Raw genomic sequence first — 26,116 nt, 5'->3', positions numbered from 1 at the left:
TGTAATTATGAGAGCAGTGGGGAAAGAGCACTTCCCTGTTTTAGTCCATTACTTATACTGAACCACTTCGTTCTTCCCACTGGTGTCTTCACACAGCTCTGATTAGCCTTGTATGTGCACTGCATGGTGTATGCAAATATTGTTATTCTCGTTTTTAATTTTTACATGTGAACATAACCCAGTCAGCATGACATCAGGGTCATTCCATGTCAGTTCAATCAAAAAAAAAAAAAAAGGGGTGGTGGTCAGATTTTTATGAAACTTGATAGATTTAGTCCTTCCATGGTGGTGAGAAACTACATTATTTTTTTTCTCTCTCTAACTTGTCTGGTTTCATTTTTATAGCCCCTCAAACTTTCAGTGATTCATCCTTTCTTCCATTCCCATAGCCTCCAATTGTCAGCTGCACTGTCTTAGAAAATAATTCTATCTCCCATATAAATTATTCAATCTTTTTGAAAGGTCTTAACTAGGGCCCAGAAGTTGAGGAAAAATCCTTATTTTTCCTAGTGTCCAAAGACGAGGCCCAACATAATATATGTTCATTTTGGGTCATTGTAGGCCAGAAAAAGGTGGGTTTTGTTTGTCCTTTTTTGGCTTATTGGTCCTTTTTTAGCCTATTTTTAGTTCTTAACTGCTTTTTTTTTTGCAACTTCGCCTTCTTTCGACTAAATTTTTACTGCCCATTCTCAATTCCAATCATCATCAGTTCATCACCTCTTAAACATCCTTTCTGTAGTAAAGAAATAAAAAAAAGGAAAGAAAGAAATATATTTGAACCATCCCTGAAACAAGAGAAAAAATTTTTGGACGACTGAAGCAGGTACGGTACAAGGTCCTTTAACCGTAACTTGTCTGAAAGGTGGTGCTGTAAGTGGCAACTTTCTCTTGTTTTGAAGCTTTCAGCATGGTGTATACGACCAGACAGCATGTGCCTGAAAAGTCAGATAAGGAGGTGCCGCGCATATTCATTAAATAAGTGATTAGAACTGAAGTTATTAATTAATTTGGATCACATTTATATGTCTTCAACTTCTGAGCCCTAGTCATAACAATATTAACCAAACATTAAGGATTACAGAAAAAAATGTCAACATATGACATTTACATTACTTACTTTTATTCCAGTCTTGTATTAATTCATAAGTAAAATTAATTAAATGTTTTAAGATCACATTTCATAGCTTATGTTACTGGATTCATGGATTTCTTATCCCATATTATATATGAAAAAATGAAAAAAACTGGTTCCTGAGAAAAAAAGGGCTGGTGCCTGAATTATTTTCAGTTTTGTATACCCCTGGTCATAGTCATGATTGTCAAAAAGGACAGAGAATCTTGATAAAACAAGAAAAATACTAGTTTTTCTTGTATGTACGCATTGCTTGCATTGTATAATTATTTTCCTGTAGTTTACGGTTATTACAAGCATAAGAAAACAGTTTTTCATTGTGACGTTTCAGGAGAACACATGCTCCCTTCATCAGACATTTATTTTCATTTTGACTAAAGATACAGTTATAACTAGGGCTCGGAAGTTGAAGACCTATATATTGCCAAAAAAAAATACCTATAAGAAGACCCAAAAATGTCGAAAAAAGGACCTAAAAATGGAAATAAAAGATGTATAAATGTGATCCAAATTAATTAATAACTTCAGTTTTAATTACATATTTAATGAATATGCACGTCACCTCCTTATCTGACTTGAGATCTTTGCAGGCACGTGCTGTCTGGTCATATACACGGTGCTGAAAGCTTCAAAACAAGGGAAAGTTGCCACTTACAGAGCGACCTTCCAGACAAGTTACCCTTAAAGGACCTTGTACCATACCTGCTTCAGTCGTCCAAAAATGTTTTTCTCTCGTTTCAGGGATGGTTCAAATACATATTTTTTTTTACATTTTTTTTTATTTCTTTACTACAGAAAGGATGTTTAAGAGGTGATGAACTGATGATGATTCGAATTGAGAATGGGCAGTAAAAACCTAGTCGAAAGAAGGTGAAGTTGAAAAAAAAGCCGTTAAGACCTAAAAAAAAAGGACCAATAAGCCAAAAAACGTTGAAAAAGGCAAAAAAGGACAAATAAAACCCACCTTTTTCTGGCCTACAACGACACAAAATGAACATATATTATGTTGGGCCTCATCTTCGAACACTAGAAAAAAAGATTTTTCCTCAACTTCCGAGCCCTAGTTATAACAATGGTTAGCAATTTTTTAAACAAAAAGAATCCCTTATACAATGGATGTTGTCAATGTTACATTGTTGTAATATAGCAACTTAACTGTGAAAAGATATTTTTTTTATCACATTTTTTTATTTAAAATTATGAATCCCAAATATCATCAGGTCATTCAAAATCATCATTGTTTTCACAAAATCTCTTGATGTTTTCTGTCACATTAAATTTTAAAGATGGTGGCTTACTCCGTTTGTGAAAAAAGAAAATTCCATACTGGACCTATGTTACCATTTTCATTATTTAATTTATTCCAGTCTTCTGCAATGAACGAAGCTTCCCAGACATTCAACTCTATGTTTCCCGTCAATCTTTTTAAAACCCTTCTCTTTTTAATCAAATGCTTCTCTTCGATGATGTGAGCTGACAAACCTGTTCTTGGGTTTAGATTTATAATGTCCAAATCGTGTTCGTGCCATCTTATTACCATTTTCCTTGCTGTTTGTCCTACATAATCCTTTGAACATGAAGAACTTATATATTCCTGTGGTTTCCACATCTGGTAGAGAGTGTCTCATTTTGAATTCATTAAATGTACATTCTAAACTTCTTGGTGATATAACAACAATTTTGAAATCAAAACTTCTAAAAATTTTTGCAATTTTATGTGAGAATCCCGTGTGGAATGGAATGAACACAAATTTCTTTTCAACAGATTTTTCATCTTTGTCTGTATTTCTCTTTTCCTTTAGTTTTCGTGTGACTTGTTTTTTGATTTGGTTTATTCTGTTAGTGTGAAAGCCATTTTCTTTTGCTATATTAAATAAACCTTTCTTCTTCATTTTTGATATTCTGATTATTAAAACTTAGTATTTGTGCTGTCAGGAAAATATATATATATATTGTTGTAATCCCATCTTACCTGGGATCTGAGGTCACAGGGATGCTTTAATAATACATTTTAGGTACAGCTTAATTGTACTTGTCAGTTGAACCTGCTCCGATTAAGAGGGAAGAGATATGGAAGGTTGAATTTAAAGGTTATTTACGCTTGTTCATACCTGGTAGGTGAGTGATGTTCTTGTCCAGATGCTTCTTGCAGACCGAATTGTGACGGATGCCAAGGTTCGATGCCGTGACCCTTGGCTCACTGATTCGAGCGATCCCGCGCGACTCGCTGCATGCTTATGCAGCCGTAACTTCGTGTACCGTCGTCGTAGTTCTGTAAGTTGCAATGTGTCGTAGAGTAATCCAAGTGTAATCAGAGACTAATGAGAGTTTGATGAGACGAATAATCCAAATGAGCCAAATGAGAGCGAGCTTCCTTTTATAATCTTGGGCTTGGAAAGGTTATTACACCTTTCGAACACGCTGGATCTTGTTTAGATCCACGCATTTGCCTTTCAGTCATTGCTTCACGGAACTTACAAAATTTGCGCATTCTTGGGATCGCCCGCTGGTCGGACAATTCCAGGAAATAAACAAGCGTAAATATTCTCTTGACAAGGTTTTCTTGTATTCGTAATCTCCATATCTCTACATTCCCCTTGTTAAGTTAATCGATCCACTCTTTGATGGTCGACCAACCATCTCCGGAGGAGGTTAGATTTAAAATGAGCATTTATTAAATTTCCAAAATCCGTAGAATACCAATACACCAAACTATTCACCAAAAGAAAAATATTCATATCATCAAAATATTCATATCATTAAAAGAGTCATAGCACCAAACACCGTTGGAAAAAAATGTAAACTGTAGGTCAAAGCCTCTTGTGTATTCAAAGATTAGGAGCACCAACAAACGAAGTCTTGAGGCATATAAAAAATAATAATCATGTAGTATTGACACAACTAGTTTTGAATAAAACACGATAACATGATAACATCTGGAAAAACACAGGTCAGCACACAGTGAAAGAACGTCGCACAACATATGTGGGTTTGTTTATTGTTTGCGTAGTGCAAGGTACACACTGAAAAGCACTCATAAGGTAGGGTGGAGCATTGAGCTATCGTCACCATGGCAACGCCGTAGACTGCAAGTCGCCATAGGCGGAGCGTACTCGGCAGCAGACGATAAAACACATAACGAAGAATCGTATCAGCGTACCTCACACAGGGAGGGCTTGAAAATGGAAAACCATTAATATATAGATCAGCATCCGTGGTCACAAACCTGGCGATATATATGACATTTTCGCACACGAATTATGTGAGCTTGACGTCATTTGAGCGAAGCCGAACACTGGGACACACTTGCGGCCGATGAAAGCGACATGCGTAACACGTGAAGCCAGGCAAGCAATATCAACACGCACTGGGGTCGGAGGGGCTTTGCCGAGGTAGGTCTCCGTGACGTCATGGGAATGGCAGTCTGTATCTCAAGCGTACGATGTCGCTCCAGCGGGAACCGTCCTGAGTAAAACGTTACAGTGCTGCAGCGCGGCCGGGATGATGGAAAAATCAGCCGATCGGTCCAGACAGGATTGGGTCCTTCGGTGCTGGAAGTCCACAAGATCGTCATCCGGTCACTTCAATGAGCCAAGATCTCTCTCTCGGAAGCACAGGCAGGAGGTCGTCATGGTGAATGATCCGGCAGCAATCGTGGCGATGAGGATGAAACAAGCGCAAAAAGGGAAAAATTAGGAAAATATAAAAGGGAGTGGAGCAGAGTTATAATAAATGGTTGCGTGTGATAAAGTCGACAGAAAAAGGACTTTCAAATGAAACTGGGGAAGAAATTCGAGGGGGAGGGGAGGTAGTATCTGATCGTAGTGATGGCGAAGGGGCGGGGTTACTTATATTAGGCAGAGTTTTTAAGAGGACCTGTTTATGAATGACAGGTTTACAGGTGGAAATTTCGCCGGTGGGCAACGGGGGGGGGGGGAAGGAGTTGGAATACCCGGACTAGCCGGGAATGAAATGAGAAAAGAAAGGGGGTTCAGTGATAATAGAAGGAACTAAGTGATTACGAGACATTTCCGTCTGTAATATGTGTAAATGTCGTATATAAAATAATTGCAAGAAGTTTACATGTATTGTGGGCAAAGGATTAAGCGCCTTCGATTCGCTGCTAACCAAAAAAAAAAATTTGAAAAATAAGTGAAAAAGAAGAAGTAATAGATTTATATAAAAGTTCATGGAAAAAGATAGTAGGTTTTACTTTCATGGGATATGAGCTATACCATGTTGTATGCTATGAATAATTGAACTATAAAATTAAAGGAGAGAGTGGGAACATTTGCCTATATTTATTATATGTTTTGTTAACATATTTAGTGCATTGCAGCTTTCAAAGAAGCAGTTCGCGTTACACCTGAGCGTAAATAAATAAAAATTGCTATGCCCCAAAGCCAAAAGTTCAGCAAGTTCTACGCAGTTCATTTGTTCTTTAAATCGTTCATCTTGTTCTATCTTAGTTCTTTCTTTCTTTATTTCTTTGTTCTCTTTTTTTTTCATTTGAGCGTATATGTACCAGCAAATGGGGAAAAAAATGTTTGCTAGTTAGAACCATAAACGCGCTAAGTACTTATGAGTCAAATCAGCTAAGTGATATGTTCTGACTATTACTATGCGTATAATCGCAAATTATAAAATAACATTAAAATATTAGGAGAAATTAATTATTAGGCAAGGGATTTATTATAAATGTTCCGACGATTGGGATAGCATTCTGTAATCCTGGGCTTGTTAAAATAAAAATGAGTTCGTTCTGATGCAGAAGTGAAGTGCGAGCAAGGGAAGTGAAGAAGGGGGGGGATAAGCGTGGGAAAATGCTGGATCATGGGATGTTAGCATGTGCAATGTACGTAGCGAGGAGGCTAAAGAGAGTGATAACGGAGTGGAATGTTAATGAATGTTAGTGTATATGTTAGTAGGGTTTTTATGGCACTAGTAGCGGGATTTGAGCCTAGAGACGGTAATCGTGTCGGTTTTTTCTTTGTTTCTGCCGTCGATGAAAGTCACTTCATAGGAATTCTCGTTAACTTTTCGAAGGATAGTTCCTTTGTACTTATAAGAGGACGCAAAAGTTTTTGACACGCTGGGAATCGGAGTGGCATCTAGAATCCACACACGTTGGCCTGGTGAGTACTGTATTTGCCTAGAAGTGCGGTCTGTGTACTGTTTCTGTTGTTCGAAACGTTTGTGTAAGTTGTCATGAGCAGTCTTACGTATGGATGTCAGGAGTTCAAGTCTTTGTGCGTTCGTCTGGGAGATATTGTCAGGGTTCGAAGGAAGGACTGCGTCTGCTAGGATTTTTGGGTTGTAGCCAAACAAAGTAAAATATGGGCTCTGGAGGGACCCAGAATGGATTGTAATATTATGGCTGAACGTCGCACTAGCTAAAAAGTCACACCACGAAACCTTCTTCTCCAACACAAAAACTCTCATGACTTTCTTTAAATAGCTAAATGAACTCTCAACTAGCCCATTCGTGAAATGTGCACAAGTGTCTACATATTTTAGTTGTACGCCTGTAATATTAGCTAACTCCCGTAAAAGTAAATTTGAATTGGGTGTTGAGCGATCTAAATAGATCGTTTCCGGGAGGCCATGGATTAGAAAAACTTTCTCAACTAGAGCTGTTGCTATGTTTTGTGCATCATGATTAACCAAAAGAGCTGTAATGACGTATCTAGTACAACTATCAACTAATGATAGAAAATATTTGTATTTGTGCGTTTTAGAAGAGACTAAAGGTCCACAGACGTCAAGATGAATTCCTTGAAAAGGAATTTGGGCAGGTTGAAATGTCTGGAGGGTATGGTGTTTAGAACCTTGTGGCTTCTTTGAGATCTGGCAAGGGATGCAATGTCGAACCTTATCATACAGAAATTTCTTCATATTAGGGAAAAAGTAGCGCATAAGCATTAAATTATATGATTTTTGTACGCCTTGGTGACTTCCATTCATTTTATGTGCATGAATAAGATCGAAAACTTGATTTGTTAATGCGTGGGGGATACAAAGTCTATCCCGACAACCAGTTTTGATTTTATTAGTCCTGTATAAGACGCCACTTTTGAGTACATAAGAATAGGAAAGTTTTTCTAGCTTAGGATTACTAGCTTGATCATTGTTTTCTAAAATGTCAATAATGTCTCTTAAATAGAGGTCTTTACGTTGTTCTGAGCTAATATCAAAATCTTCTGCTTGCGTATGAAATACATGATGAAAGAACAGGGCATCATCATCATTTTTCTTGTCAGGATTAGTCTTTTCAAGCGGTAAGCTTGCACGGGAAAGTGCATCCGCAAGTTAATTTTTACTGGCGCTGACATGCCTTATTTCGAAATCAAAATTTTGAATAATAAAGTGCTCTTCTTCCCAAAATAGAACTAGGGTGTTTAGTTGAACGAAGATAGGATAATCCTTTGTTGTCTGTGAGAACCACAAATCGTTGATTCATAAGAAAAAATTTGAAAGTTTTCAAAACATAATATGCACCTGCAATTTCGAGGGATAATGTGTCAGCTTTTTTCTCTGTTGGTGTTAAGGCTCGTGAACAATAAGCACAAGGATGTAAATTTCCTTCTTCGTCAGACTGTAACAGCGCTCCGCCAATTCCTTCTCCGCTTGCATCTGTGAATACAAATGAGGGGCGCTTAGGGTCATAGGGGCGGAAGTTATCATTTGTTTTAGTGTTTCGAAACTTTTCTGGTGTTCATCAGTCCATTCAAACTTGACATTCTTTTTGAGAAGCTTGAATAAACATTCTGTCGGTCCTGCAAATCCTTGCACAAATCGCCGAATGAAATTTACAAGTCCTAGAAAACTACGAAGCTTGCGTTTGGTGTTAGGGGTGGGATATTCCAAAATAGCTTTCAAAATATGTTCTGAAATCTTGATTCCCTTTTGAGATACCAGGTTACCGAGGACTTTTACTTCAGTAAAGGCTAGCCTACACTTAGAGGGTGACAATTTAAGGGATGCCTTTCTTAACTTTTGAAACACTGTCCAGTATGTTAATCATGTGTGAGAGATTTGAGCTGTAAATAATAATGTCATCGGTATAAACAGAAAGTTCTGAACTGTCTATTCCACTAAGGGCAAGCTCGCTTACCCGGTTCATTACACCGGGGGATGTTTTGAATCCCTGGCATAACCGAGCATATCTAAAACTACCAAGATTGTTAATGGAGAAGGCGGTAATGTCCTTAGAACGCTATGTTAATGAAACTTGAAAAAATGCACTAGACATGTCCAAAATGGAGTAGTATTTCTTACCAGCCATCTCTGCCATGATGGTGGGGATATCTGGGGTCTGTAATGATGTCGGAGCTATGACTTCATTCAGCGCCCTCATGTCGGAAATAAAACGGTAAGTCCCATTGGGTTTCTTGATTAATAGGACTGGGTGTCGATAGGGACTCCCTTCACAGCGTTCTATAATACCTTGGTCTAATAATTTCTGAATTTCCTGTTTCATGGGTTCTCTGTAATGAAAGGGTATAGGGTAGGTTTTGGCATACACTGGGGTGTCATCTGTCAGCTTGATGTCATATTCCAAAACGTTAGTTTTAGTTAATTTATCCTCTGGCCAGAGAAAAATATCTGCATACGTGTATGCGAGCTTTAGGATTTTTTCTCTTTCTTCTTGGGGAATATCAGGGTTACCTGTGAGGAGGGAGGGGACAAAATTTCTGTTGACTTTCACTGATATGTTGTTTTACTGTGCTATTTTCATTACAAGCGAATGAAAATGCGACATCTTCGCTTTTATTTTCCCAAATAGAAGTGACGTCACTTAAAATTTCACATGTCGATATTTCACCTAATATCGTGTCAGTTTCCAAAGTGATTGTGCTTTCAGTAGGGTTGTGTATGTGAATGACAGGTGATTGAGGGTTTACTGTAGCATTGGGAAGAACTACTGCATGCTGTCATAAGGGAAGCAGATAGGGTAAAAAGTACAGGCTTAGGGGTGTTAGGTGTGGTAGTGGTAAGTTTCAAATTGATATAAGTTTTTGATCGTGGACTTAACTGAATTGTGTTTGAAAGGGTAGCTTTCCCAGTATACACATTTGCATTTTCAATTTGGTTGAATATGTCATGCGACACCTGGTGAGTTTTGTACTTTGACCTCAAAATACTGTAATTTGGAGTACGTCCTAAATGATGAAGAGTTATTTTCTTTTCTTTTAACGACATCTCGTTGTTCGCAAAAAGTCATTTCCTACAAGGGGAGGGACATTTGTTGAATCTATAATTCTAAATGGGTGCGAATATTTATACTTTCCAATTATGATAGGAAGAACTACAATTTCAGACACACTCAGTTTTGATCCGGACACACCTTGGATTGTGGACTTTACCTTGTAGGTTTTTCTTTCAGAAGGGAGGAGGTGGGAGGGGTAAATTGATATTTGCGAACCCACGTCAATAAGTAAATCTACTTCTTTCCCTTGTATGCTGCTATTGATATAATACAAGCAATTTTTCTCAATGATAGGAACTTTGTCTAAAGTGAGAATCATAGAACTTCAGACCTTCTGTAAACAAAAGCACGTGTACCCTAACAGTGTTGCAAACTTATGAAAAAAAAATAATCCACATAGCCTACAAGGTGTAAAAACATTTCCATTTGTCAACAGAGGTGGAATAAGCAGTGTATCACTGATGACCTGTTGAAAGTTATTGAATGTATGTATGTAAATAATAATAATAATAATAATAATAATAATAAAAAATAAAAAAAATAAAGTTACATCTTGCCTGGTGGCCGACTTTCAGACTCATCACCGAAGTTCCCTGGCTCGAATCCCGGCATGGGTGTTATTTGTGAGTGTCCCTTCATCAATTTCATCTGACGATCACTCATTCTCATCGTCGGGATTAGCCAAAAGTGGAAGAAAAGCAACGCTAAATTTAAAAAAAAATCAAATACAAAATTGACATCTTATCCCCCAGGAGTAAGACGGTTCCGTACCAAAGGATTAATTTTCTCTCATATTTTACTAAAAAAAACCTTGCTAGAAGAATGTGACACACTGAGATAAATTACGTTTTGAAACCGGGGTCGCTTCATTAAATTTATTTGATGTTTGAAAGTGTTATGATTTATTATTATAGATAATGAAAGTAAGCTAAAACATATGATTTGATTGACTAAATTAATAATTATTAATTAGATAAAATAATGAAACTAATTCATTTGATTTGATTGATTTGCTTTATTTTACTTCCTCTCTTGTGCCTCTTATGGCTAATTTGCGAAGATGGGGATGAATGATGATGATATGATGAAATCGATGAATGGACATTCACAAACAAACATTCATGCCCAGGACACGATTCGAAACCGGCACCCCTGGCGTCATACCCCGATGTGCTAACCACTCCGTCACGGGGACGGCTAACTAATTTGGAATTCAAATATCACCTATCCCTCATCGTCTCGTAACTAATGGTAAATGTGCGTGTCACAGCGTGGTCGATCTACACCTCAATGTCACACATTCCAGTATCCTCCAGAGTGTACTTCAACATATCTAAAGTTACTTCATCCAAAAACACACTCGTATGTCCTTTTCATCCCGTTCAAAAATGATGGATTATGCAGAAAGACACCAAGGGAAACTAAAACGGCAACTTAGAGAAGCATAAAAGTGGGGAAAGAAGACTGTAGAATACAGAAATATTTTGAGGCAGTCACATTTTATTGTACGCTACATATAAAATAAAATGCATATTTGCGGGTGAATTTTTAAATATTGTCACATTTTTCTTCTCTCTTGTTTAGAGGTGTTCATTTTAAATCAACCTCCCTCACCCTACGGCCTGCCCTCCTTCACCCACAAAAGTATTCCGGAGTGTGAGGATGTCACCATCCGGATGGTGAACACCTCTGAATTATAGATAGACTCCTTCGTCCCACCCCCTCCCCCATCCCGGAGGATCGTCACTGACAACGTGAAATCGCACTATCATATGCCGACATTCGATTCGACATACCACTTCCGTTTTCTGTACTTGACTTAGTGAGAAGTATTGAGGTTGGCAACAGCCTAATAACGGATTTCTTCCGCATCATGTAGTCCGTTCTATGAAAGTACGCTAATGGAAGAGAAACGTGTAAATTACATTGGATTATACATTTTAAAATATATTTTCATTAAAGGTTTCTATTTATAATAATAATACGTGATTATTATATAAATTACAATCGATCACGTGAACAGCAAGAAAATAGCGCCAGTTTCGAACATGGCGACTTCCATGCGTGCAGGAAGGTCTCCCGTGTTTTCAGAGTAGTCATTCGGAAATACAGCGGTTTGAAAAGTGGCAAGAAGCAGGTTGTTCTTAACGTTTATGCGACGTTGCGTCGGTGCTATCCTGAGCAAGCAGTGAAGTTGGTGTCCAAGTGTAATTGTGTGTCTGCGTCTTTGTGTTTTCGGTGCGGTGAAAGAAAGGAAAACGACCGGTCAAGTTGCGAGTCCCGCGAAAAAAACACGTTGTTGCTCGTATAAACAAGTACACCGATTTTGAGATAAGCGCAATACAACGCGAGGTGCTTTCGTATTCTTTCAATCAAAGAGCCGTCCTGTGCACTGTGGGGAAGATGTTGATAGTGATGATTGATGACGATCTTCCCAATTTTAGCAGTCGGCGTTAAATCGCCTCTTGTGCCACGTTGAGTTCCTTTTTGGGAAGCAAATTTGACAGACCGTACTCTGACAGGATGATGTCTAGCGCCGAAAATGCCTCAAGTTCAAAAAGGAACTGCTGAATCAAGGTAAGAAAATACATTACTTGCATGAGACGTGCGTAAATAATGTGCTTATTATCGCCTTCTTGTGCACGAGAAACCGAGAGAAAGATAAACAATCTCTTTTCATCCCCCCGGCTTATCTTTGTTTAGCTTCTGCTAAAACTGGCGGTATATTTGTTGCACAAAGGAGAAAACAATACTCTACATGTCAACAATGTTGGGCAATAAAGGCTTGAATTTACTGAAAACGAATCTCTCACTCTCTTGTATAACTTTGGCGCTGTCATACTGAGAGAGGAGGGGGGAAGGGGGGATCTGTTAACCCAGTGTCAGATAAATGGGACTTTTGGCGTAGAAAAATATGTTCATTCTTGAACAAGAACACGTATTTAATCACTTGTAGAAAATTTATTATACTTCAATGTGTAGATTATCAGTTAAAATAAGAATACGTTTTTCCATGTTACGTAAAATTAAAGGTTGCGATTGAGCAGCATATGATGGCCGCACCATTCACGAACAGCTGGCGCGGAGTGATACGTTACTCGAAGTGATACGGTTGTTTACAGAGGGTCGGAAGGTTCGTGATTCTTACTTTAGTCTACTATTATCTCTTTGTGGGTTTTAATAGCAGTTATTGCTCAAGTGATTATAGGGACCACAGAACGTACATGCCGATGGATTTGTATCATCGCGATTACCCATATTTCGAGTCTGATCTCGACGTTGAAACCTATTATTTCCCCTAAATTGGCCTCGAGAGTTCGACCTAAAGTTTCCTCTTGGATTAGCCCTATAATTACCTCTGTAGGAAGGGGAGTTATTATTCCCCTTGTTTTGAACTCTATTACCTCTATCATATGCAATCGGATTAGCATTTTTCGCGAATTCCAGAACATTTGAGCAGAAACTAAAAAGGGAGGCTGCGTTCAGTTGTTCCTGCGAGTGCATACATAAATTTCCAAGCTGAGACGAAAGCTTATTTACATCATCACCAGAGGCAGTATTGTGAGCGTGTTCTGCGCTAGCCACAGCTGGTGGCGCCATGCGGTGAGGAATTTCGGTACTTGGTTGAGAAGCCGCGACAGGCTGTGGAGTGGATAACTGAGAGGAGAAATTGTGTCCTTGATAAACTTTCTGGGAGGGAATGACTGGAGCGGGAGTTGATTGCAGACTTTGGACTTGATGAGCGGGGTGTGGAGGGAGAAAGGTTGGATTCTGGTTATATGCTACAAATTGCTGAGGCGGGTTCGGCAGATTACTTGGGAGGGGGGAGTAAACCTGTGCATGAGAACAGCTGTGAAGTGGCGTCTGGGTCAATGTCTGATGCAAGCTTGCTTGTGCGATTGCCTGATCAATTTCATACTTCTCCTCCATCATACGGGAATTAATCAATAACTGTTGGCGTTCGAAATTTTGTAGGTGGGCTATTAATTCCTCTGTTTTGGCAAAGTGCTTATTAGTTAAACAACCAATGTATTTAGCTCGCAGTCCCGTGATTATATAGGATAGAGTCTGTTCTTCAATGGCGTTCGGGAAATATTGCTGGACTAATGCCTTCTTAGCAATAACATAGGCGTGAATTGGTTCTGTAATTAGCTGCTTTCTTGCTAGAACGATTTGAACGGGCTCAGCAGACAGATAAGAACCTCTGAACAAAGTACTTAGTTCATTTTTGATGTCTGTATATGTGAGGTCTGCAAAGTTGGGTCGTTTCTGTATATCGTGAAAGTAAGTCAAAGCTGTGTCAGTCAAAAATAAAGGCAACATCTCTTTACGCTTAACTTCCGACCATCCCGCGGCGTGTGCTACATTTTGAAGCTTCAGGAAGAAGGGTTTGACTTCTTTGGGGTCGTTTCCGCTAAAAGGCGTCGGATATAACGCAGTTGGGATTGGAGTGGCCATGTTAGTGGTGGGAATTTCTACAGTAACGTTATCAGGGCTATTAGTATTGTTAGAGGTAGTAGGAACGTTAGTTGGGGTGCTTGCTAAGGGTTGGTGTCGGGTTTTGCTGGGTGTTTCTAATCCTAGTAAAAATTGAGGGTAGTTTCTGTTAGCAGATCTTAACCATGTTAGTGAAGGGGAGGGGGCTGGTGATAAAGGTTGTGATTTTTCTGGGTTCGCCGTAATTGCAGTAGCTAACTCTATGATTTGGTCGAGGGAGGCATCTAGGTGTTCGTGCAATGCTATCTGTGACGTATTCATAGACTAAAGTTCGTCGTGCTGACCAAAGAACAGATGAAAGTATGGGTATGCAGTTATTTATTTCATTAATATGTCGTCCGTCAAATAAATATAAGCAATTGTTCTCATTCCTGTGTGAATGATGCTTAAATACGTACAGAATGAAAATTATGCAAAAGAACTAGATTTTGTTGGGGGGGGGGGACTCGGCACAAAAGAAAAGAAGGGTTGTATTCCGTAGGGTAATATACAAAATTGTCACTGGGTCTGACGCATCTGAAGCGTACTGTGGGAGTATGAAATTGTAACTACTAAAAATTTATTTTCAAAAATGCTCCCAAAGTAGGAGGGGGGAAGAATAATTTAATTTAAAGCAATTTGTACAGAACGGTACTCAATTGCAAAAAGGGCCTGAAGCACCTCAACCATGTTGTAATCCCGTCTTACCTGGGATCTGAGGTCACAGGGATGCTTTAATAATACATTTTAGGTAGAGCTTAATTGTACTTGTCAGTTGAACCTGCTCCGATTAAGAGGGAAGAGATATGGAAGGTTGAATTTAAAGGTTATTTACGCTTGTTCATACCTGGTAGGTGAGTGATGTTCTTGTCCAGAAGCTTCTTGCAGACCGAATTGTGACTGATGCCATGGTTTGATGCCGTGACCCTTGGCTCACTGATTCGAGCGATCCCGCGCGACTCGCTGCATGCTTATGCAGCCGTAACTTCGTGTACCGTCGTCGCAGTTCTGTAAGTTGCAATGTGTCGTAGAGTAATCCAAGTGTAAACAGAGACTAATGAGAGTTTGATAAGACGAATAATCCAAATGAGCCAAATGAGAGCGAGCTTCCTTTTACAATCTTAGGCTTCGAAAGGTTATTACACCTTTCGAACACGCTGGATCTTGTTTAATGCCACGCATTTGCCTTTCAGTCATTGCTTGACGGAAGTTACAAAGTTTGCGCATTCTTGGGATCGCCCGCTGGTCGGACAATTCCAGGAAATAAACAAGCGTAAATATTCTCTTGACAAGGTTTTCTCGTATTCGTAATCTCCATATCTCATCAATATATTATCCATTGTTATACGCGAATGTTCTGAATTGGCATGGATGAAGTTTTTCCTATGGACTGATGTTTGAATTGTTGTGTCAGTTGTCTTAATTTGCAGATCAAGGAAAGAAATTACATTGTTATTCATGGGTCTGCAAGTGAATTCTTAATTTGCAGATAAAGGAAAGAAATTACATTGTTAGTCATGGGTTCGCAAGTGAATTTTTAAGTTGCTATATTACAACAATGTAACATTGATAACATCCATTATATAACGGATTCTTTTTGTTTAAAAAATTGCTAACCATTGTTATAACTGTATCTTTAGTCAAAATAAAAATAAATGTCTGATGAAGGGAGTGTGTGTTCTCCGGAAACATCACAACGAAAAACTGTTTTCTTATGCTTGTAATAACTGTAAACTACAGGAAAATAAGAAAAATACAACTACAAAATGTGCAAACATATTTTATAATTTGTCCATTTTCGATTTTCAGAATTCTGGTATACTATTTTTGTTTTGAGTGTTCGAATGAAGTGAAAAAGAAAACTTTTACCAACTGTATTCTTTTGCAACTTTTTCATCTTCTTGTTTGCCCCTTTTGGGATCACTCCTTGTATGACTCTGACACACACACACACACACACACTCACACTCTCTCTCTCTCTCTCTCTCACTCACTCACTCACTCACTCACTCACTCACTCACTCACTCACTCACTTAGATTTCAAAGATTTTTTTCGGTCTTCAATGAAACTATCATGAACGCAAATAAAGTGCACAGAAATCTCGAAGAAATATGTGCTTCACAAGACAATAAAGGAGAAACATTGCAAATGTGGCTTTTGTGTATTCTGAGTTTGGAAACACTGTTAATTTCCTCAGCTCACTATGACATGCATAGTTCGGTGACGAGAGAAATAGTGTCCTTTCTTGCGAGGATTAATACATAAAAGTCTTGCTGCAATGTTGTCTTTGAGAACAGGATCCAAATTCAATGCATGGGATTCCTGTTGATAGACATTGTGAAATTCCGAATTCTTCAGTGGCTAGAAGCCGAGTTGTGAAGAACATGAAAGTTTGAAATAATTACAGATATTCTTTGTAGGTAATTAGTAGGTGCTGGTTCATACTTTATGGAATTCAGTAAGTGGGAGCAGTATCAACACACCCCTACCATCAATGGTGGATGGGGAGGGGAGAATGTGGGGATGCTAATCCCCAGTTAATAAAATTGTCATGAAGTATCTCTCAGGTAGAATAGTTTGCATAAGCATCCCCCCCTCTTATCCCAAAAAATCAACTAAGTATCCTCCATGCTGGGAGTTTCTTTCTATCCTAAAATTCAACTAAGCATCCCCTATGGTAGGAATTTCCACTTTCCCAAATTTGCTCAACACTCTCTTACACCAAAGGGTACCATTTATGATAATTTTGGCTCTTACTCTTACACCCCATTAAATACAAACTTACACCACTCCAAATGAAAAATTGTGGATAAACCCCCGACTACTAGAGTTTTTAGTGTTCAATAGTTCCAGATAATTGTACTTCATTTGACTTGATTTCTTCTTTTTGTTTTTCAGATCATAACCTTGTGCTCTACTAGTGTTATCTAAAGGAGGTATTATGCATCCTGCAAGCGGTGGGGCTCGATATTCTCGATTTTCTACAAAAATTATAAGGACTCTCAGAAAAGGCTGTGCTAATCGGCCATTCTATCATATAGTTGTGATGGAGGTAAATATATGTTGGCGATTAAATGTTAGAAGATAACACAAACTAAGAATATAGTGAATTTCATTTTCTTATGTGTAATGCCAGTTAACAAACCAAATTCAGACATTCATTGTACAGGGCTAACAAATTTAGTAGTACTTTTATCACTCATACAACATAATATTGATACAGTCATGAAAACTAATACTTCCCCCATAGAGCCTTAATATCAGTAGTCTTATGGAAGAAGTATTTCTTTCCATGACTGTACACCTTAGTAATCTCGTTAGAAAATTTTTCACTTTCACAAAGGAAGAAAGAAAGACACATTGGATGAAATGAAAGAGAATTCAGATCAAATAAGTAGCTGAATAATATTTATTGAATTCCTTCCTCTGCAAATGTGCTATATAAAAAAGAAAAATGCTGCATTATTAAGTGAGGTGAGTGTATCATGGCTTTTGAGTTTACAATCCTTTCTTAAGTAGGGCCATCAGGATAGTCAGCTAAAACTTAATTTTTTCCCATCCAAAGCAAAAAGTACATACCAACTACTACTAGCGTTGAGCCAGACTTACAATTTATATTAACCTAAAATACTAAAGGTAAAGCTATATCCTTTGCATTTCCTTTTGTTCCCTGATGAGTGCAGTCGTAGAATATGGAGACTTCTTTTCATTTTTATTGTATACTTAGACAAATTTTTCTCCTCAAATTTTCATGAGTTTTATTTGGTTGTATTTAATAAAAGTTTTACCTCTTCTACAGAAAAGGAAAGGCTTACACCGCCCTGTGATCGAACAGCTTGGAACTTACGATTCAATGCCAAATGAGAACAATGAGAAACTTGTGGCTTTTAACTTTGAACGGTTGAAGTATTGGATAGCTTCTGGTGCACATATGACGGATTCAGTTACACATTTACTAGGTAAGTCCACTTAACAATTAATTTCATAATTCAAATAGTGAAACAGAAGGGCACACCTCCTGCTTGTTAAAGCTGCCAATCATGCTAATGATATTTATTTTCTTTATGGCTTTGTTTACATGGTGAGTTAAGACTGTAGAATACCTTCTCTTTCACTGAACCATTGATGTTTCATTACTTCTGTTAATATAATGAAATAATATAAAGCAATACAGTTAGTATAGATATATTATAGTATAGTTAGTATAGTGGAAAAACTGACACACACAATCATACAAAAGAAAGCAATGTCATAAGCATGTGGGTTAAAAAGGTAACAAACATCATACATTAACTATAGTTCACCTAATGTTACTAATAGGATACATATAATGTTTAACACTTTCCGGTCTGACGGTTTTCACGTGTCTTTTACCTGTGGACGGACGTTTTAGGGCATTTTTTAAAAAATACAGAAAAATACACTGTTAATAGTATCACAATGTATTATATATCAAATGAAAGCTTAGATTCTGTTCTAATAGATAATTCAATTAGATGTTACATTTTTATAATTTACACATTGCAATATTTATTGAAAAATTACGTATTTTTTTGTATTTTTGATAAATCAGCATAAAAATGCACTGTGCACTATAAAAAAACAACGAAATAACGGTAAGCCTTTACCCAACCAACATAGATGCTCTCTGGTGGCGAAAAATATGTAGAACTATCTCCAAGCGTGTGCAACGATAATCGCATAAGGTTCGGGCAACTAAATCGGAAATACGGCGACCGTATCCTAGCCGATTGGCAACCGGAACGGGTGTTTTATTCTGCTCGCATCACACCCGATGCCCGACCGGAAAGTGTTAATAGTTGCTTTGGCATATTTTTTGTGTCTTTCTGTGTACATTGTACTTAATATTGGAAATAATATTTCTAGTTCTAGCTATTCAATTCTTTTTTTGAATGAATCCAATTGAGAAAAAGGCTTCGGGTTGCTTCTTTCAGATGCCTGCAGAGGTAACTGTAAAATAATTTGTATTTACGTGTAAGTTAATAATAATGGACAGCATAAACCTTTTGCATGATGTGGTGTTGCTGCAGTGGAATTTGGAGAGATGTTGAAATTGACTGGAAACATATTTTGGATATTTTATTTCTAGGGTTTGGAACAGTAGAACTAGGTTGTGGCACTTTTGCATAGTACGGTGCCAAGTGTTCAGAATATTTTATACGAGGGATGTTTAAATCAACTAGGATTTAATTTTTCAGAATAATGGAACATATTTGGATTTATTTCTAAATGTAATCACTCTCCACACCCTCTGCAGCACTTGTTGCGGTACAGATGTTATGAAGACCAGAGATTTGTTCTACCTCTGAACTTCATCTATTGTGTGGTAATTGGCCAGTCAAAGTATAATTGGTTACTTCCCTTGATGCACTGCATCAGCAGTTATATATCTTCTTTGTGGGCCAAGGTGGTGAGATTTCTCGAAATGCTGTAAGGTGATCTGTTTGATATTAAGATTTTGTGGAAGAATGTCGAAGACGGCATCTGTGTCTTCATTTGCTACTTCTGGGATACTGTGTAGTACAATGCAATGTCTCAGAGAATATATTTCAAGGTCGTCAGTCCTTGTTGCATTTCTGGTGGTTTGTTACTTTAGAATCTGCAGATGGCATATCACAGCTTTAAGATTGGCTGCCGCCCGGAAGATGCTTTCAAATTTTCCCCTCTTTTCGAAAAACCACTATCACATTCCAGAATCTGAAAAATTACATCAGTTTAGAATTCCTTCTAGAGCATTGACGTGAAATTTCATGTGTTTTGCTTTCACTGTTATCTAGATATTATCAATATGTAGTTTAATAGACTTTAGTAATCATGAAACGATGCTCTAGAAGGAATTCTAAGCTGATGTAATTTTTCAGATTTTGAAATATCATAGCTGTTTTTTGAAAGGAGAGGCAAATTTGAAAACAGCTGCCCTGACAGTGGCCAAAGGTACAACCGAGCCTTCAAGTTTGCTTGAACTCTTCCTTAAATTTTTGGAACAATGTGCAAAGACCTTGCAATGGATGGTGTGGCAAGGTTGTCTGCACTGCTGCATGATACCTTGTAGGTAGCTGTCCCTTATCGTTGTCTCCACATGGTCCACTCAATTTGAAACTGCATTGATAGAAGACTCAAGCATGTTATTGTTAATTTAATCTAAGCTAAATGCTTACACCACCGATGAAGTTTTAAAGATGTGGTTCAAAGTTGCTGGCAAGTAGAATTTTGGATGCTGGTGATGTAAAGATCTAGACGGGCCAGCATAAATTTGGAGAAATGACTGAGCTTAAGGTACGAGCTACATACCATCCTGATCTTTTTAACCTTGAATTACCATAAGAATTTGAAAATAAGAAAATTATGATGTTCACTCTGGCATGTCCTAGCTGGGATAGCTGGAATAGCAGATTTCTGCACCTTTGCAAGAAATAATGTAAGATTTCATTATTTTACCCTTTTCATCTTTGAAAAATGACCGTGCATCATTGCCTTCTTTGCTATCGGGCCATATATGCAAATGCATGTTCAAGAGTCCTTTTTTTTTTTTTTTTTTTAGCAAAAGGTATTTTATTATTCAAGAGAATTAAGTTTATTCAACATTGTTCAAAATATCTTAACAAAAGTAACCTATAAAAAACATTTAAAAATGTTATGTAGAATGTCTCCCATGAAGTAGCTGGTTTGTGAAGAAAATAGCAATTTTTTTTTCTTTGATTTTCAAATCCTGGCAAGTTAAGAAACACATGATTTTCCCCGACTTGAAAGGTTTTGGATGCATTTTAAAAATACCGGGACTTCTTTGCTCGTAGGTTGATCTCCTCGACATTTCCACAATTCCCAGATGAGCAAGAACCTTGTTGTGATTTAGGATAGTTGTTGAAGTTGTTTTAGATGCACTTTATGCTCAGGCAGGCTAACTGGGACTGGACATACAGTTTAAAGTGCAATGTCCCTCCACCAGAATCAAACCCAGGACCCTTGATTGAAAGGTGACAGCATTGCACTTTGCCATTGGGGAGGTCCAATTAATAGTGTTCATAATTTGTAGATCCTCCAAATTGGAGTTTGGGACCTTCATTTAGACTGTAGCTCCTGTACTAGTTCACTTGTTTGTACATAAAGGAGACTTGACAACTAGTATTAACTTTTTATTTTACCTACACTGTCATTGTTTTTTTTTTCTCTAGGTGTGGCTGGGTTTCTGCCCATCCATCCAAGTGCGTACATGATTTCGTGGAGGAACCGGCAAAGAAATGCTGCAGCGGATGCTACCGCACAAAGTAGCTCCACAGAAACAAGTACATCGGAAACTATCTCTAAAGAGACATTGTCAGGAAACACTTAGTTGTTTTTCTAAACCACAATTGTGTATCTATAGACTTGATTTAGTCAAGTGACTAGCTATTAGTGTTGACTTTTTTGGTACTTATTTTCTTGTGAAGTGTCTAATATTAAACATGTGTAACATGAGAGCATGTTTTAGTCTTGTGATATTTCAGTAACTTGTACAGAACAATGGAGTAAAAAATACTACAAATATTTTTATTTAGTTTTGAGCCCTACTTTATAGACAAACCAGCTCAACTATGCATGAGATTGTTACAAACAAAATTCTTTAGGTAGGGACTCATGTAGTGGTGTACTAATCAGGATTATCCTCATTGTTACAAACTGCAAAGTTATGGCCATTTCTAGAGAAAATTAAATGAATATCTCCATAATCAATGGTTTAAATCTTAATCTTATTGAAATCACTTCCCCAAGAATTCTGTGATGATTTCACACGCTATTCTACTATTTCAAATGTTTTTCTCTTCATACTGTTCAGTCACTTTTGTTTTATGCAATGAGAGTTCAATTATCTGTATCAGTATTGGTACATTTCCATCCCTTGAAAATGCTTAGGATGCAAGATAGATGTGATTGAAAGTAGCAATGGGCAATTTCTACACTACAACGGAACCCAGATTTTACATTTTCCTGCATTTTAAGTTTTTTTTCCAAATCGAGGTTACGCTATATTATCTATGTGGGTTTATGCACAAAATGTATTTAGATCAAGTGAAGGCAACTGGCAATATTTGCAACTTTTTGGGAGCAAGATAGATGCATTTACTCATTTTGATAATGGGGCCATTATGTTTGTATTTTTTTTTTGTTTCATGTTTACATGCTTTGCGATATATTATGTTATGTGATTTACTGATCTATCCATCTTTTATTCAAAAAGGAAATGTTGCTTTTTCTTCTGTGGCAAATAAAAAAATATATATTTGCAATCCAGTGTGCTCAGTATAAACTTGTTACAATCATAATGGAAATTTCATTCCCCTTCCCCCATTCATGTTCATTAAAGTCAGAGGTAAGGACCTTCCTCTAAAGTGAAAAAAAATATATATATAGAACTAGTGCATAACTAATGAATTTTTGAAAAACAAATTCACACAATATCCTTCCTACAATGGATTCTGCCCTACAATCTTACATTTAGTAGATTGCTGTAGTACTTAGATTAGTAGTAGTAAAGGTGAATTAAAATTAGCCTACATTGTAAAGAAAATAGCAGTTATTATTTATTTGCCAATGTCATATAGCATTAAAATACTACTTGTGAAATGGTGAGTTCATGTACGAGTCATTCCATGCGAAATCAACACAGCCTTTGACCTGACCATCTCCGATTTTCATGAAATTTGGGGAGTTGAAACTATGCATGGAACTTAGTAAGTATAATAATTTTTAGTTTCGTGCGTCTTGTAATTGTTAAATTATTCAAGGTCAAAGTTAGCATAAATTGCCCTTTTTGAGCCCGCTTAGCTATACTAAATCTGCTGTAACTCCGCCCCTATTTTGCCTAGGAAGCTCAAATAAAGCTTATTGTACAGGGAATTGAATAAGCTTTCCAGTGATATATAACAAGCCTACCTTTGGATACAAATATAATTTTGTCACGTGACCTTGACTATCTCAAAACACGTCATCACCAAAAATCGTGAAAAAAATATATTTGGTCCCTCATGCCATACTATAAAACATACCAAAAAATCATTCTGGGACTGCAATGGGATCAGAAGATACAAAATAATATGTGTAACTATGTGTCTGATAAAAGCCCCATTACATGAACTATGAAGAGTCAAATGTCCCTTAACACCCCCTACAAAATGTGAAGGAGTTATCCTGGGTATAATTGGTCATGAAAGAAATAGGTTAGGCACAGGGAGATCCCTAGCCGTGTGTGTTAAGCGCAGGTCCGGCATATTGTTGACCAACATAGTGAATTCAACACAAAAATTTCAAAGGAAAGGGGGTGATGTGATATATCAAATGAGGCTAGAATTTCACGAGAAATGAAGTGACGAAGGATTTTCCAACGTATCTTACGCCAGCAAAACGTTATACACATATCTTTCACTTACGATATATGCACATTATAATGTTGTTAATGTTCCTGTGAGCACACTCATTGACGTCTCTCACACTCGCATAGAACATTTGGTAATGTAGCATGTGCAACAACATCGCAAGCAGCAACTATGCCTTCTCTGAGATGGTCAATATCAGGGACTTTTAGTGCATGCACCATTCTCTTCAAATGTTTCTGAAGGTAAAAGTCCTCCTAAGATGTTAGATCTGGGGAATGTGCAGGCCTTTTAATAGATCCCCGTGTGCCCATCAATCTACCTAGAAAATTACCATGAAGAAATTGCGAAAATGTCCACATAGTGAGGTCACACACTGTCCTGTTTCAAAACTCTCGAAAAGTGCCATATCCTGTAAGCAAGGGTCAAAAAACCTGTTCACTTAACAAATCCAAGTAGCCCTCACCATTTAAGGTTCCGTTGTTAAATATGGACCAACCATTTCCGTTCGCCATACATTATACCACATAATTAGCTTACCAGCAACAACCATTCGACTGAGCAAATCACAGGTATTGCATATTATTTTTATTAACTTCACCGTGAACATAAAAATTTGCCTCGTCACTGAAGAATTTTTCATTCCGAAGGAAGTGTCACGTAATTGTTTGAGATACTTTTCCCAATATTCTTCACTATTCAACTATTTGGTGAATGTAGCTGATTAAAATCATATGCAATGGTGCGTATACTTCTTTCTCTCCCAAGATGTCAGCGTGATCTCGATGAGTTCCTAACACGTTATTAGCATTCCAATGCTTTGTTTTTAACACCTCGAAAAGGAGAAAATAGTTACAAGCATGCAGTAATAAATTTTTGCTAGTTAAATATATGTTGGATAAACCTTCGTCACTTCATTTCTCGTGAAATTCTAGCCTCATTTGGTATCACATCACCCCCCTTTGCTTTGAATTCAATATGGCGGTCAACAATATTTCGGATCTGCGCTTGACACACACGGCTAGGGATCTCCCTGTGCTTAACCTATTTCTTTCATGACCAATTATACCCAGGATAACTCCTTCACATTTTGTAGGGGGTGTTAAGGGACATTTGACTCTTCATAGTTCATGTAATGGGGCTTTTATCAGTCACATAGTTACACATATTATTTTGTATCTTCTGATCCCATTGCAGTCCCAGAATGATTTTTTGGTATGTTTTAGAGTATGGCATGAGGGACCAAATATATTTTTTTCACGATTTTTGGTGATGACATGTTTTGAGATATTCAAGGTCAAAAGTCAAGGTCACGTGACAAAATTATATTTTTATCCAAAGGTAGGCTTCTTATATATCACTGGAAAGCTTACTCAATTCCCTGTACAATAAGCTTTATTTGAGCTTCCTAGGCAAAATAGGGGCGGAGTTACAGCAGATTTAGTATAGCTAAGCGGGCTCAAAAAAGGCAATTTCTGCAAACTTTGACCTTGAATAATTTAACAATTACAAGACGCACGAGACTAAAAATTTTCATAGTTACTAAGTTCTATGCATAGTTTCAACTCCCCAAATTTCATGAAAATCTGAGATGGTCAGGTTAAAAATTGCACATATCTGTGTTGATTTGGTATGGAATGACTCGTAAGGGATTTTGGCCACATTTTCCAAAGTAGTATTCTGTTTATTGATCTTGCCTTGTAAAATTGAGAGCTTATGTCCAGGGAACATCTGAAAGAATGAATCAAACAACTTTACATCTTTAGTACTGTATTTGTAAGACACTGATGAACATGGTGTGCACATCTATTGCTCTACAAGAGGCATTAGCATTACGAAGTGTTGAGTGATGGAACAAGTCATATTGTGGATGTATTTAAAGGATGTTGCATAATTTTACTGAAAAATGAACCAAAAAGACCCGAAATCGGATCAAGGAGAATTGAGTTTGGTTCAAAGTGGAAGGTGGTGGTTTCAAAACTGCTTCTTGACAAACTTCTCCACAAGGTAAACGGCATTGGCCAAAATGCTTAACTACACTCCTGAGAAATTTCTGTTATCGACAGGAAACTACTTAAAACCCAGTGTTTGCACAAAGAACTACCTACCTGTATTCCAAATAATTTTTAGCCACAGATTGTGGAAAAGATACATTTTACAGAAATGCCCAGTATTATGGAAGTCATTTTAACTAAAGAAATTTACCTCTTCAAATTTAAGGGCAATTTTCTCCAAGTGAAGTAAAACTGTTGTTTCAAACCTCTTCATTTTTCTTCTTTTAGATTTGAGGATTAACTGTAAATGTCCTCCAACATCATTAATTCAACTTATGATTTCTGTTTGTGTATTATATTACTGGGTTCATACTGCAGTCTTTTAACTTCATGGAATGTGCAAGAATATAAATCTTTAGGTGGACTTGTCTCAAAGTTGGCTACTTTCTGTTGACCCTGAAATGCATGTTGCCAAATTTATGAATTCTGGACTAGAATTGTTTGGGGGTGGACAAATAAGTCAACTGTAGGCTAAAGAAATAAAGAGGACATAAGCAGCTCAGCCGATAGATTTCAAACTTATTCTTAGATTAAGCAATACTATTCTGTAACCTGGATTTCCTGGAAATGATGCAAGATGCATAGCATAATTTAATTCTGCACATACAATGTGTGGTGAAAGCAGATTTCAATATTCTTATTATCTCTGAAACTTTTAAAGCAAAACACTGATGGATGATGTGGAATTGCATTGGAATATTGATAAATATTCTGAATAACTTTTTCTTACAATGATCAAACATTTGTATCTTGGTACTCTCTCTCACCTTAGTACTCCGGCTGTTTGTTTCTTTATACAGCATATTTGCAGAAGATACAATTCAACCAACAAGTGTATCAATATATGCTCTATAAAACACACCCAGTGGCAGCGA

At 37.4% G+C, this 26,116-nt stretch overlaps 1 protein-coding gene across 5 annotated transcripts in view; it reads left to right on the top strand.

The window, feature by feature from the left end:
- mRpS16 (mitochondrial ribosomal protein S16) overlaps positions 1 to 21,366 on the top strand; it is a 28,799-nt gene extending 7,433 nt beyond the window's left edge. For all 5 annotated transcript variants that reach the window (XM_083124866.1, XM_083124868.1, XM_083124874.1 and 2 more), the window contains exons 2-4: positions 16,718 to 16,871; positions 17,619 to 17,778; positions 21,013 to 21,366. In XM_083124866.1, the coding sequence (XP_082980992.1) occupies positions 16,761 to 16,871; positions 17,619 to 17,778; positions 21,013 to 21,170 (429 nt within the window). In that variant the 5' untranslated portion in view covers positions 16,718 to 16,760 and the 3' untranslated portion in view covers positions 21,171 to 21,366. The remainder of the gene's footprint in view (positions 1 to 16,717; positions 16,872 to 17,618; positions 17,779 to 21,012) is intronic.
- The last annotated feature ends 4,750 nt before the right edge of the window (positions 21,367 to 26,116 follow it).

The sequence above is a fragment of the Lepisma saccharinum genome, chromosome 1, assembly GCF_977018435.1.
Source record: "Lepisma saccharinum chromosome 1, izLepSacc3.1, whole genome shotgun sequence".
Lineage (NCBI taxonomy): Eukaryota > Metazoa > Arthropoda > Insecta > Zygentoma > Lepismatidae > Lepisma > Lepisma saccharinum.
The sequence above is the reverse complement of the archived record's forward strand: the minus strand, read 5'-3'. Positions and strand labels throughout refer to the sequence as shown.